General features: G+C 42.3%; 1 protein-coding gene across 1 annotated transcript; it reads left to right on the forward strand.

The window, feature by feature from the left end:
- The first annotated feature begins 11,217 nt into the window (after positions 1–11,217).
- On the forward strand, positions 11,218–14,304 carry LOC126557328 (zinc finger and BTB domain-containing protein 17). Its single transcript, XM_050213052.1, has 3 exons — positions 11,218–12,744; positions 12,830–13,312; positions 14,199–14,304. The coding sequence occupies exons 1-3, from the start codon at positions 11,234–11,236 to the stop codon at positions 14,233–14,235; spliced, it is 2,031 nt and encodes a 676-aa protein (XP_050069009.1). The 5' UTR covers positions 11,218–11,233; the 3' UTR covers positions 14,236–14,304.
- The last annotated feature ends 505 nt before the right edge of the window (positions 14,305–14,809 follow it).

Genomic DNA, 14,809 nt, shown 5'->3' on the forward strand with positions numbered 1-14,809 from the left:
TTTGCACAAATTTCCGCACAGACACAGTGTTCGTAATATGAGAAATTTCAAAAGGAAAACTAACCTGTTAACAAACCCTTTAGCTTTAAGAGAATCAACTTAACATCAAGTGCTTCTCAAAGGGCTGGACATCAAGAGACGTATATAAGCCACGGTTAGGTTGTTAGACCTCACATCCGTCAAGATCAAGACTGTTCAGAGTCAGAGTCAAGACTGTTCGTTTGTGCGATCCATAATGGAGTACGCATCTGTGGTCTTCGGTGGACATAGGCTGCTCGCTCCATAGCGCGCTTAAAATCCATTCTGTGTAAATTCACCCGCTTTGCGTTGCGGACTTGAAGTATCCCGCATGACTACGCTCAACGATGTGTGCTACTCAGAGTTGAACCACTGGACCAGAGCACATGCAACACACGTAGGCTATTCGTCGCAGGACTTCTCGACAATCGGATCGACTCGCCGGTGCTCCTTTCTCGACTTTGTACGCCTCGCCGCGATCGTTCCGTGCTCGATCGTTACTCGACGTTGAGGAACGCCTTACTCGCTTTAGTTTATTGTTATGTGCCGTGAGTTCAATGTCGTTTGTAATCGTTTTGAGCCTGACTTGTCACGGACCACCTTTCTTTATTATATATGTTCTGTATGTACACTAATTAAATAATGTAAAACTATACGACTGCTTCAATGGGTCACTTATGGCCCGTTGAATTTAAGCAATTTATATATTACAGAAGAATTTAATAAACATTCTCCTAAAATGTCTAATCATCACTTCAAGTTAAGTTACTTCTTGACGATGCTTGTATGGTGTAGATTATTATGTTGGTGTCTTCTATTTTTGAGCCTCCAATCTTCATGATTTTTTACACCTAAAAATTATGCAATCTTTTGATTATTATTGAACTGGATACTAAACAACACGGCCAAGCCGTTCTACCCATATAAAAAATGGGAACGAAACATACCTTTCATAAGGCTGACACGGCAGACCGACACAGGTAACTGGTCAGGAAAAGATTCCACCGTAACTAATGTCCGTTCTCGGTTGCTGCATTTGTTTTGAAATAACTTTATTTCCTTAACCATTTTCAACACCCATTACAAAGGTGACAAGGCTACGAATGTTTGTGTAATTTCTTTTTCATACGATTTTTACTCGTTCAACCGTCCCTACACGGGTCGTTATGGATTTGCATTGTTGACCACATTGTTAAAATGAGCACACTTCAGCAATCAGCAGCATTTGAAGGATGTGTTTCAAGTGAATAAAAAGGACAATGTGTTTCATGCCTGTTCGTAGTAAATCTACCCATCAGTCAGTACAAAGCACAACTAACGTGTTGTGGTGAAATGATACAATTACTAAATTTCCCGTACTAAGGTAGCGTTTCTCTTTCATCTTAGAAGTTAGACACGTGGGCTGAAGAAATGAAAAGACATTCAGAAGAAACTGGTAACCAGAACGTCCTGGACTTCTACTCCAATTTCTACTTTATCTGGTGCTGCCTGTAACGATGCTTCATCAAAAAACATTCCAGATTCATCTTGGCACGTTCCAGATCCGGATAGCAACAAAAAAAAAAAGGGTTTCCCAAAAGTATCCCTGATGGACATTCCGTTCCGCACCACATATGAACCAGACCGATTTGCTTCCATGTGCAGGATGTCCTTTTTCGGTGTCTGGCATACTCTCCGGTCGTCTCTCTTCAACATCTCACCCCTCCAGTTTGAAGGGTTGAATAACGCCAGAGCTCACTAGCCGGGAGGGAAATGAAGTTATTAGTGTCGCAATTTAATTTTCACTTTATGCTTGTGTTTTGCCGTAATTAACTGTACAATGTTCGAACGGTGAGGAAATTCTAGCGGTATGAACACAGGACTAGGCCGGTAGATTCTATGGTTGATGGCAGCAAACAATGTGGAATTAATTGTTATTAAATTTGTGACCTTTGGCTCTATCCCGGTTGGCTCGCTCGCTCGATAGGTTTGCAGGAAGCGTTGCTTTATTAGCTGTGTTGCTTCATAATTGGAATGCTGTCGGAAATTGAGACAGTCACTAATGAACGTGGTGACTGTGAAAATATGTCATACTGTTTTGGATGAGCTGTTGATGCAGTGACAGGAGTGAAGGAGAGTTTTAATGGGAGCAGACTAGCGAAACACTCTGGGATTGGTCTATTTAGACTAATAAACTCATTGCTATTTGAGCAATTCTTTGAAAGGAGTGTTTCAGTATTGATGAAATGCAACTCCGGCATAAGGGAAATATATGTTTACTAAAATATTAAATATTTTAAAATATTGATTTATTGATATATAAATGTTATTAATAATAACGATTTATTATGATACAATTTTTCAATAAACATTTTTTTTATCGATCGATTATGCTCCTCACCTACCTGCAAGTCCCATTTTATTAATTACATTTTCATAATAATAAGCACGCTAGCAAATCTGTCCACTTACTCACGCTCAATTTTCTCATCTTACCGCCTCTTGTTGGTCGTCGTCGTCGTCGTCGAGCGATTTGTCAAAAATTGTATGCAAATTTTTAAACCAATTCCTAATTTCATGGTAGCATCTTGGTTTTGGCCCCTTAAACTGTTTCACTTCATTTTTGCTCCCCTTGTTCCACATCAAGCAACGCGTATAATACAGATTGTACCCGAAACAAAAATTACCTAAAATTTCAATTACTATGCAAACAACGCGATTAAATTACGCCCACTTCATTATCGTAGCGCGTTGCTAGTGCATGTCGGATGCGGCCTCAAGGGAAACAAAAATCATGGGAAAATGGGTGGGAATCTTCCAAACGTTGGGATGGGTACGACGAAGTGTTGCTGGTTGGCCACGGGCCAACATTTTCGTTCGGCTGTGCTGTTTCTGATCTTGTGGTTTAGCTTTAGGCAGCAGGCTGAAAACAAATTGTTCGTTCCGGATCGATGGAGCCGTTTTCAATTATCCACACCAGGTTGCTTTTTCTTGGCATGTGTCCGGCACGAAATGACCGGGCCCATTTCAACGTTGGTGACCTGTCGATAGTGCCACTGTAATCCTTACGGATGTAATCCACTAACGGCTGATGGTACCACCGCATCCATTATCCATTGTGCGCCACCAGGTTCGTGCATGTTTAATAAATCATGCCAAAAGTGCGTCACATCCTCGATGGCAAAAGCGAAATATGGGGGAAAGGGGGAACCAGTGTTGTGCTCAGCAGGAAGTAGCATGCAAAGAAAATATTCCACACAACGCCACTGCCGTGCCGTATGATAATAACAATAATAAGATAATCTTCTTAAGCGCAATATGGTATCGGTGAATCGGCACTGATGGGTAAAGGACATCCGACGGGAAGGTAATAGATGAAAAAGAATCCCACAAGTCCTTGGCAGGATCTGTACGGAAGCGCCATGGTTCGTACTCACCACCCTTCAGACCGAACAAAAGAACAATCTCTCCGCAAGCAAATATGCAGCGCGTAGATTTTGCGGAAAATGCGCTTATAATAGCGTTCCTGAGTTCGTACGATGCCATCGATGTTGCACGATTTTACCACCGTGTAAGTCCTCTTAGCATACCGGAATTGGAAAGAACATCGAGCCGGAGACATGTACATGTAGGTGCGTTGTCTCCCTAGGCGTACCGAAACGGAAGCGAAATGTTGAACGCATGCTAGAACGGAGCATGGCAATTGAACGGATTCTAACGGAAGGCAACAGTGTACGGAAGGGCAAGGGGATGAGACAGAATTTTACATAATATGCGCCACGCTGTACGGGTAGTGTACGAAGTTACGCTTATTGGGAGCTTGATTCGGTTTAGTATTGTAATGCAGTTGATCGATTTTTTTCTTCTTATACAGCTTATACTCTTAGAAGGCGATTTGAAGTGACGTTGGAAGCACGTTAAAAAGAAGAATTAAATTATTAAATATCAAGTGGCCAACATACATGCGATAATAGATCGCTAATCGATAGCTGAGGCGAATGGGACACTGGTCTACACACGACAGACAGGACCAGGTATCTAATCCCATCCTCACCGGGGATCCTCATCTCCGGTGAGCACGGGAGATCCTCATCTCCCGTGCTATCTGCGGCTATGTGCGAGGCGTACATCCGACTGAAACGCGAGGACAATAGAATTAGGTTTAAGATCAATGCGACGAAGATAAAATACCTGCTTGCCGGAGGCTCTGACCGTGATAGAGCCCAACTCGGAAGCAGAGTATCAGTTGACGGCGACGATCTCGAGGTGCTAGAGGAGTTCTGCTACCTTGGTACGATCGTAACTTCGGACAACAACGTAAGCAGCGAAATCCGAGGGCGCATTGTTCAGGGGAATCGTGCCTACTACGGACTCCACAAACTCCTGCGATCCAGAAGACTTCAACAACACACGAAATGTACGATATACCGCACCTTGATACGTCCGGTAGTCCTCTATGGGTACGAGTCCTGGGCTATGCTGACGAAGGAATCCAATACACACGCCATTTTCGAACGGCGAGTAATAAGGACTATCTTCGTGCTGATATCAGCCAGTAGTCAATCAAAAATCAATCAAACAGAAAAAAATGAGGTTTTTAAACTGATTTTTATGAATAAAAATTGTATATTATAGTGCTATGATCTGCAGAAAAACATTGACAACATCTCTTCATTTGGAACCTCAAATTTAAGATGTATTGCATCCTGTATCCATAATTATTTTGAAATTATTAACATTACAACATCTCAACATCAACAAATTAAAAACATTGACAACATCTCTTCATTTGGAACCTCAAATTTAAGATGTATTGCATCCTGTATCCATAATTATTTTGAAATTATTAGGCTCATGGAATTCAAAGCCTATACCAAACCGCAATCCAAGCTATTTAAGTCCTAATATTATTAAAGTATGTCAACTGTTACGATCATTCCTATAATTCTTAAACTATTATGATGAATGCATCATCGGTACATTACTGTTACCAGATGCCAGAACGCTGTACTCTACAACTGGCAAATTTTGCACAGTTGTTAAACCCATGTTTTCTTCTATGTGCAAATAAATTCGTACTTATGCGGAAGAATAGATAAACTCTGTTTCTTTCCAATGTTTCTCCCAGACCAGATTACGTACGCAACTTTTTCCACCTTTTTTGCAACTCACAGTCAGGCTATTTTTTCGTAGGGTCGATCCCTCTCTAGCGCTACACCTTTCTGAGCAATCTTCAAAAGTGATGGATTTTTGATTGCGTTATGGAAGGAAAATTCGGATTTTTGTTGTAAGTAGTGAACTCACTACCTATGGTAATGGTTGGTTCTCTGGACGACAATCGAAAGAAGTGTTAGGGAAAGAAAATTGAAAGGATTTTTTTTGTTGGGTAAAGGAAAATAGCTAGAAAAACAGAATTCTAAGCTATAGGAGCAACTAGCAACCGAAAAATCTTGCACACAGAAGTGTGTAGCATTTTTGCAAATCTTTACATGGGAAAATCCCGTGCTGAATTGAATTTTCCACCCCATTTGGACGGCAACATGGTATCGACATTTACACACTCTATTAAACCCTGTGAAGGTAATTTCATTTCAAGGGTATTTGTGATTGAAAATGATTTGATAACAATCATTCTTATGTACCAAAAAAAATGAGCATTGTCCAACGATACCGATACGATGAGTTATTCCTATTTACGTAACTGTTCCTTACGTTAATCAATAAACGGATTGGCACAGTTCTGATTTGTGAACACAACTGAAATGTGTCTCTCTTTGTTTTACTTTACCACTCAAAAAACATTCTTATGACATCGTACACATTGCCTAATGCTAAGGACCAAGGCCGTGCAATTGCGAACATTGAGACACAATGGGCTTTCCTGCAAATCCCTGCACCAACGACAATGCAACTAACACATTTTTTCTTTATCTTACCCGATTTAACACTGCAACGGCCTGCATCGTAACTGCAGCGGAAAGGAAAAAACGATCCATCCTTAATCACCTCACCAGTAGCTAGTGCCATCACCCAACGAAAGCTAATTCCTTCTTCACTACCTTACACACTTCTACATTGGACTAGGCCAAAGCACAAATCAAGCCAATTGTACCATATTTACTGGGCAGGTGGCTGTCAGCCACGAAGCCACAAATCCGCGTGATATATCGCCACATGTAAGGTGGCCACCGTTCGGTTTGAGTGATAAATCGATACATTCAGCACGCGTGCACGATACGTGATGTAGTGCAAACAAAACACACAATCATATTTCCATGATCCAACGCCGGTGTGATGTGCCGCACGGGTAGTCCCGTTACTCACCAGCTCAAAACTTTTAATCCGCATTCAATCTGGGAAGGCATGGGTTCGGTTCGGAAGTGCCGATTTTACAATCTCCGCCGAAAAAAATGCCCATCTGGCATATCCCGTCTGGGATCGGCATGTCTGAGTGCTGCCGGATTTACAACATCGCGTCACGTCGTCTGATGATATTTTGGACCATAAATCAACGATTTGCACTTCGGTTGCTACACGCTGCCTTTTGGCTTTTGTTTTGTTTTCTGCTGTGGTTGATTAATTTTTTGCTCTTCATTTTTTTGCTACTTTCAATGCTGTCGCGTGAGGTCTGATTGTCATTTTTTTGTGTGTGTTTGGCTGTCGACTGAACAGGTTGATACCTTGGCTGAGATTATAAGATTACGATACACAGGCAGGTATAAAAAGTATGATAGATAACGTAAATTCATAACCGCTTCCAATCGATCATTGCAAGTTTGTATGAATATCTGCTTTAAATTTTTAATTTTTCATTCACCAATTTTTGCTAAGCGACATTTATAGCTTATCACTTTTGCATTGGTTTAGAATTGAGGAAAAAATATTTGTTTTTATTTAACATTTAGTTTAACATCTCAGCGTTCTTCAGCCCTTGAGCCCTGCTGATATTGGAAATTGTTGACAAGGCATTTTCTTGTTGTGTTTATTGCCTTATCCTGGGCATCCTCGGTTATGCTGTTGCTGATATTATTACATACACTTTATGGTAATAAAGTCAGTCCGGTTTTGATGCTGGAATATTGCGGGAGGGAATGGATGGATTTCCTTCGTTCAGACCTGTTGCGATGAAGGGACTGGAACAACACAAGCTTAGTTAATGGACAAAACAAGCACACTTATTTGTTTGCCTGTGAACAGTGCGCTCCCGACAGTCCAGCGGTGACACCTCAAGCTCGACCAGGTCAGTATCACATTGAAGAATGATCAGCGAGCTCTATCCCATAGCAGCACGAGCGACTTCGCTAATGAACTGCACTCGCCACTTCCGAACCCAGCACCAGCGCAGCCTTCATTTCCACTGCCAGATTTAATCGCCTGACTCCATTTTTACGGCAATGTTGAAATGGTAATGGCACTACAAAATTATTTAAGACAAAGACAACACAACCTGTAACAAAATTGGAATGATGAAAAAGGAATAAGAATTGGAAGGATAATGGAAGGTATAATGGGGATAAGAACTCATAGAGCAAGACATATAGGTGAGGTCCCTGGCAGCCAGTAATAGTCTGATTCATGTGCCCAATCATATGGACAAGGGTATCAACATCAACGACATCAACAAGAAGGGTCCGGCGGTTTAGAATTTTACGCAGGACCACAGAAAGTGGTCCACATCGTGGAATTCGACACCTCCACCACACAACTTCGTTTGAGCAAGAGTTATACGCTGTAGATACAAAACAATTTGGCAATAGTTGCAACATCATTCGTATGATTTCCCGGTCCAAAGAGAGCCCATCGAAACAAGGCCGCAGGAACACTTGCACTAAGGACGAGAAAAGGAAACCCAAGGAAGCTCGGGTACAAGGGTTCTTGGTCGGTCGTAAAATGTCGTAAGTCTGCCTTGTCTTTGTAGTGGATTTCGCAACGAGAAGGGACCCAAATTAGCGAGATCCTAAACGCCTTGATGAACATTGAGCTAAGTAGTACAATGATTTGTATGGCAAGGTATTTCTGACTCTTAACAGCCTTTGAGGATATCAGCGCTTCTATAGCACTAAGGCTATCAGTAAAAATGAAGTACTGGTGCGACACCGTCAATAGTGCGTACAAGATGGCGGCTAGCTTTGCGGTGTAAAAACTACACGGCTGTCACAATTTGAAATATGCTCTGGTAGACTTGACGTGACTCTGAATGACCAAACTTGTTGATGAGAATTCAAATGGAAATTAAAATTCTATGCGCACAGCTATCCGATCTCCTGATCTGTTCCTCTGTATTTGCCGTAATTTTAATGATGCTTCTGATGCTTTCGAACCTTACATTTTTAACTCAGTATTTGTGAACAATATATATGTCTGCATGCGTCGCTGTCAGAGCTGTAATTTTATTTATTCTTCGCAGCTATCTTGTGGTCCGTCGATCAACAAGCTAAACTATTGAACTGTTCAAAGACCCGGAACTACCCTCGGGCGAAGATCATTTGGTCTTCGAATCCTCAAGGAGTCTGTTGTTAGAAGAAGGTTAGTTGATAGGACTCAGGAAGGACAGAACGGTTTAGTGCATGTGGAAAAGTCACAACCCGGGAGGAACTGCCTTCTTGAAGTTTGTGGTGGTAAGTTAACACACGCGGTGTTAGCCATTCGAAAATAGACCGTATTATTGCAATGCGAGAATAATAAAAAAAACATATATTTTAGAAATAGAAATAATTAAATAAAATTTGCTTTAGTTCGACAAAATAAAGAGCATAATGACAACTCTAAATAATTTGAAGGTTGAAGCTCATTACAGAACACATAATTATTCAAAATTCATTATTATTTAAGCAGAATTTTATTGTTTAATAAATCGTTCTATGAAAAGAAGAATTATTTCCTATTAGCAGCAAAACAATTAAATTAGTAGTAACATAATTTGTTAATCTAGAAAACTTTCAACTGAGAAAATCGGTCTGTATTGCACTTTTATTCAACTCCTTCATACAAATTTTTCTTGAAATTTGTGCTTCGTACAATACTATTTTTCTTACTTGAGAAAAATTCAAACATCGGTTACGGATGGTTATGTTGACTCGTTTGCTCTTAAATTGCTTCTTAAAATTCTATTTTCACTGTACACTTTTAGGTGAACTTTACCGGACACATGTACACAAATGAACAATACTCGGAAGAAAGCAGAATATTCATGAAAACATCTTTACATGAATTACTAGTGGGAAATATTGTAAAAAAAACCGGATTTATCAGTTTAAAGAAGCTGAAGGGACAAACACAATAGTGTTGGACACAATGTCATAGATTGTTTTAAGGTTTTTTTCATACGATAATGATCCAATAATGATCCGCTAATGCTGAAGATCTAAAACATAAATAAAATTTATTTGTTTGATTACAATACAACTTTCAAATACAAGAGCAAAAATCAAGCTTTTTGCTCTGATTTTACTCACGTGCTCCAGTGATCAATGTTCTAGCACTCAGATTCAAAATTCTTGAAGTTTTAAAATATTTAAAAAATCATTGATTTGTTTAAATGTTGTTTTTATAAAAATTAGACATTTTTTTCTGTGCAAATATATAAATTAAAATTTTTTTAAATTCACTTTTTTCCCATTTTTGTATTAATCTCATCATATAAACAAATAATTTTGATACCGCTGTAAATTAACTCACTCATTCCATAAAAACTAAAAACACAAAAAAGTTGAGGACTTGTGTACATATACATTCAATAAACAACTTTAAACGGTTTCCAAACAATTTGCAACCGACGTGTCAATTATCTCACATGGTCCGATTCGGTACAGTGCAATCTATAGTAACGCAGTCAGTTGCCAAAAAACTTCCTTTTACAACCTCGCTGAACATAAACCATTTTTCCCCTTTTATCCGGGAAAAGAATTACAGCCCACACACACACACATGCACACATCCATCTGATGACACTACACATTCGTGTCAAGGCTCACGACGACAGACCAGTCGATCTAAATACAAAAAGTATGTATCAAAAACCTCACCATTTTGCTTCCTTCTTGGAACCCTCGTTTCAGCGTGCCAACGGACCTGCCACCTGCATACCGGTTTGGCGAAATATCTCTAAAAGCATTCCCATTCTAGCGGCGGTCCCAATCCGATGGAATCGGGTGTTCAGATCGGAAGACCAAGGAAGACGATCCAATGGAGCAATTCCACTGTGGCGTAGCGTACGATTCGAGTTTCTTTCGCGGCACACATGTGCACCAAATCCACTTGGCCGTAAAAAAAAGGGTGGCTGAGTTTTTTCGCCCTTTATGACCGAGCTCCTGGAGTATGTATGTATGTACTGCGGTTAATCCGGACTAACCGCACCCACACCTTCCGATACTGCCGTGCACCGTGCTGTATGAAAGCGCATTGCATTAGTTGGTACAGTGCAATGATTTCCACCATTAAAGTCCTTCGGTAAGCGTACGTTGGCTTCTGGTTCGTCTTGTCGGCTTCTCCAGTGCTATGTACCAGTGATCCACCCGGCTACCATGCCCAGATATGTTTAGAATGGACCGGAATTACTTTTACTTGCTAACTTCTGCATACCGCTTCGGCATAGTCTATGTGGATGGTGAAACGGTATGAATAAATAAACATCTCCACAGAGTGCCGGCTGTGAGAGGTTATCTTCTGGTTGGGCGTGACCAAGATGGCAGGTCTGGTGACTACTACTAATTGTGTGCATATCCTTGAGTCAGAGGATGCGGTTCGGATCGAGTTTATCTGCAGGAGAGAAAAAGAGATCCGCTCACGAATTGTTCGCGTCCAAGACTCACTTGTTGCGTCTGCCATGCGCCATACCGATAGGTCGCACAGGATTGCTTGTCAGAACGGGTGTGAGGCATATTCGTCCGGGTTTTTGCATTCGCAATGACGTAGGCGTTAACGAGTGTGCGCAGTACGTATCGCCAAAGGAGTTATCTGCTATTGGTTGCGTGCTGTTTGGAGTATCCTTTTGCCGAGCCTTGTTCTATGGCGTAAAGGAACACTTCAGTTGCTACTATGCTGTGTAGTGCGAAGGACGCAACCAACCTGGTGCTGGTCGTGTATGAGGTTATTGTGTTTCCGTTATAAGATCTTTGAGGTTCTTACATTGGAATCGTTTGAAAGTGTACTCTGTCCAATAAAATATAATAGTGCTCGTGTTGAAAAAGGTGTCGTGTGCGTGAGTATGAAGCAGTGAATCGATAGTCTAGAAACAATGAACAGCTTGGGTGTTGTTAGTGAAAGCCAAGGAATGCTACTGCCTTCTTACAGTACCACACTTGACTATATCCAGAAGCAATCACAGCAACAGGATCCACAGTCCGAGCTTACTTCCGCCAGCACACCACCAGTGAGTTACTTTCAGCAGTTCTTCTATCCCGCCGACGGAGATCCACTACCGTCGCGAACTGTTCGTCCGAGGGAGTTTCCAAGTCCCCTGGACCTTTCGCTGCGTCCGACGAATGTGCCCATGACGCCTCCTTCGACACCATCTCCGCCGAGAAAACGTTTAAAGTCGTTCGACGAATCAACGGCCGTGATTCCCACCGTAGTGCCCGAAACAACAAATAGCTGGCGAAGCGCTAGGAATCAGTTCTCAGACACAGTGTGCATCGATGATAAGCGTTATTATGCCAACACTACGCTGAGTGAGCGTGAGCATCGTACGGAAGTGTTTCAGTATTTCGATGATAGTGCAAGGTCGGTTCCGTTCAAGTATCCTTCCGTCGATGGCGGTAGGTCTGACACCAATGCGGACACGCCATTCTCGAAAGATGGTGTAGATCGTTCACGTGCCAAAGGAGATGAATTTATTGATATTACTGGTGGCACCGAACATCAGGCGAAAGATCACTTGGACGATCACGATGAACGATCGACGAGAGATAAATCGGATTGTTCCAATATTGACGTAGAGTCCCTAGATAATGATGAGGACGATAGTAAAGAATCGATCAACATAATAGACAGTGAGGAAAAGGAAAACGAAGGTGCCGCTGTGTTAAACGAGGGTCAGCGTTACTTTGCCGACGAGCGACTGCACCTGCAGGCTATTGAAGGATTTGCACGCCTATTCGAACGTAGCTTTCCGTCAACTAGCAACAAGAAATCGCAATCCTCTACAGGTAGTGGTTCGGGTCCACGCAGCTCAGCGTCCAAGAGCGAACGGCGTCGCACGAAGGCACGACGGCAAGGTGCTGTAGACGAGGACAACACAAGTCCTGTGTCCGGTACGATCATCCGCAAGCTGCAGGATGGTGAGGAGCTTGTCGTACGGAAGGGTGACATCGATCCAGCCTTCAATGTGGTCGAGATTACGGATGAAGCGAAGGAGATCCTGTCAAAGATTGACAACAAGATCGGTTCATACCTGTGTCAGTTGTGTCGTGCGCTTTATGACGATGCGTTCGGCTTGGCACAGCATCGCTGTTCGCGCATCGTTCACATCGAATATCGGTGTTCCGAGTGTGACAAAGTGTTCAATTGTCCAGCTAACCTGGCTTCGCATAAGCGCTGGCACAAACCGCGAGGAATGTCTGGCGAAGGAAGGAAAGGAGGTGCGAAGGCTGCTGCCGTGCGGCAGTCAGAGCGAAGCGGAGAGGATGAACCGATTGAAATACTGGACAACTCGAACGATAACCACCAGCCGGTTACGGTGCTACCAACCGCATCGACAATCGAGGAGGAATCTTATCCCTGCGGCCAGTGTGGAAAATCATTCCGCAGGTACTGTGTTATGGGAATGATCTCCTTGTCTGGTTCTTCTCGTTATAAGATCCTGTTCTTTATTGTATTTGAATCGTATTTGCAGACAAAGCTACCTAAAGAAGCATGCCGCTTCGCACCAGATGGAACCATCACTCCTGCGCAACATGGATGTACGACCTGTTACCTTCAACTCCGACACGTTCAGTACACCCACTTCCTGCAGTTCGTCAGGTTCGACTGCTCTGGGTGCAGCATTTCCCACTAGCCATCACTTGTTATCTAACTCCGGACCGCCGGCTGGTTGTTTTGCGGCAGCTTTCGACAAGTTGACGCGTCCTTTAGTGGCGCCGACTTCTGCCACAGCTCTATTCCCCTTTGCCGCCTGTTACGGTAGTATGGCCTCTTTGGCAGTCGGGGGTGGAGGTGGTGCTGGAGTCGGTGGTAATGTAGCTCCGAATGTAGCGCACTATAATGAGCTTGAAAAACGTCGCTGGCAGTCTCTTGGTGAGCTGTATCTTCAGCAACGGGAGCGTCTGTCCGCGTTTCAGTACGTTAGGCAGCATCAGTACGAGGATTACTTGAAATGGTAAGCTTTGATGTTTGATTTGTCCTTAATTGTATGATACGAATCCGCATCGCTCCTGCAAATTGTAACTTTTTAGTTTTTTTTTGTCTGTATGCCAATCATTATTTATTGTTTATTATATTTTCTCGTTGAACAATGGGTTGGGTTGGTTTTCTAGACTTGGTTTTCTAGATCTACCATGAAATAAAAATTAGTTTTTGCTACTGTTAGATTAGCTTTAACACTGCGAATGAGATGATAAGTGAAACATTTTTCTTGGCATCGTTTTATACCTAGTTGTTATAAGTGTTAACCAAAACCGCCTAAATCTCAAATTAAGTTCCTACTTAAACTTTGAGTTTTCGTTGCTAAATTTTGTTTACACGTCCACTGCAATGGTCCACGAATACTACTACGCCAATGTGACTACAAATGTAGCGGCGTATAAAATAAAGGAAGCAAGAAACCTTCGGCCTAGTCCTTCTAGTACCAAGACAGATGATCAAATAACTAAGAACAAGAAGAAGGGATAACTTTCAATATTTTTCAATTGTCATCTGAATCTTCCTTTAAAAACTATTTTCTTGATATAAAACTGTTTTTCCAACATCATATTGTGGCTGTGGCAGCGGCAAATTTAGCCCCTCGAACGTCCTAAGCAAAATAGAACTTGGGGCGCCTCAACACATTGAATCTGTTGACCAAGGGGGAAAGTGCTTTGTGAATTCGGAGCCCCTTACCAGCTCGATACTTCCCGTGACTGCTTACTGCACTTACCATTAAACCCGCCACTGGATGCATGGTTATAGAAGAAAATATCTTTAACAGTATTATAACCAGGACAAGAAGACTAAATAACTAAGTTTTACTTTTAATTTTCAACTTAATTTACTTTGCATCTTTACAGCTTTCAACCTTTTCAGTTTGCGCGTGATAAAACCTGACCCAACATTCTGCGGCCAGTACCACGGCTGGCCGCAGCTCCTCTCTGGCCAACAGCACACCCAACTGCAACAGCACCACCTGGTCCCACTACTACAACACATAGCACAGCGGTCACAACTCCAACAGCTCCACCACCAGCATCATCTTCGCATCAACCGAACGCCACCACAACTTCCCCCAGCATGATCATCCCGTCCTCAAACCAACAATCCTTACCTCTAGCAAATGATCATATCCCAAGCCCACTCGGTCAATCGAATTCGGCCCTAGCGTCAGTGTTTGGGGCGATGCAGCAACAAATACCAGCCGTCGGGCCAACGCAGCCATCCCAGCCACTGCCAACTTTTTCCCCTGCTCGGACAATTCTGCAACATATCCAGCAGCAACCGACGGCATTTAGAAGTGAATGAACCCATCGGCTAACCGTCTGCTTCCGACTAGTCTAGTCACAATTCGACAGCAAAGGAAAATCGTTATTAGCTAATACATAGTGTCTGTTTTGTAGTTTTAATAATTTTCCCCTTCAAAACAAGCCGCATCGTTTTCCTTCTAAAATGTATCTATCAAAGAAAA

This window comes from Anopheles maculipalpis, chromosome 2RL, assembly GCF_943734695.1.
Source record: "Anopheles maculipalpis chromosome 2RL, idAnoMacuDA_375_x, whole genome shotgun sequence".
Taxonomy (NCBI): Eukaryota; Metazoa; Arthropoda; class Insecta; order Diptera; family Culicidae; genus Anopheles; species Anopheles maculipalpis.

Excerpts from the sequence above, each read along its gene's own strand:
- LOC126557328 (XM_050213052.1), top strand. The coding sequence starts at position 11,234 with ATGAACAGCTTGGGTGTTGTTAGTGAAAGCCAAGGAATGCTACTGCCT. Across the intron at positions 12,745-12,829 it reads TGTGGAAAATCATTCCGCAG|ACAAAGCTACCTAAAGAAGC; the intron begins GTACTGTGTTAT and ends TCGTATTTGCAG. Across the intron at positions 13,313-14,198 it reads TACGAGGATTACTTGAAATG|CTTTCAACCTTTTCAGTTTG; the intron begins GTAAGCTTTGAT and ends GCATCTTTACAG.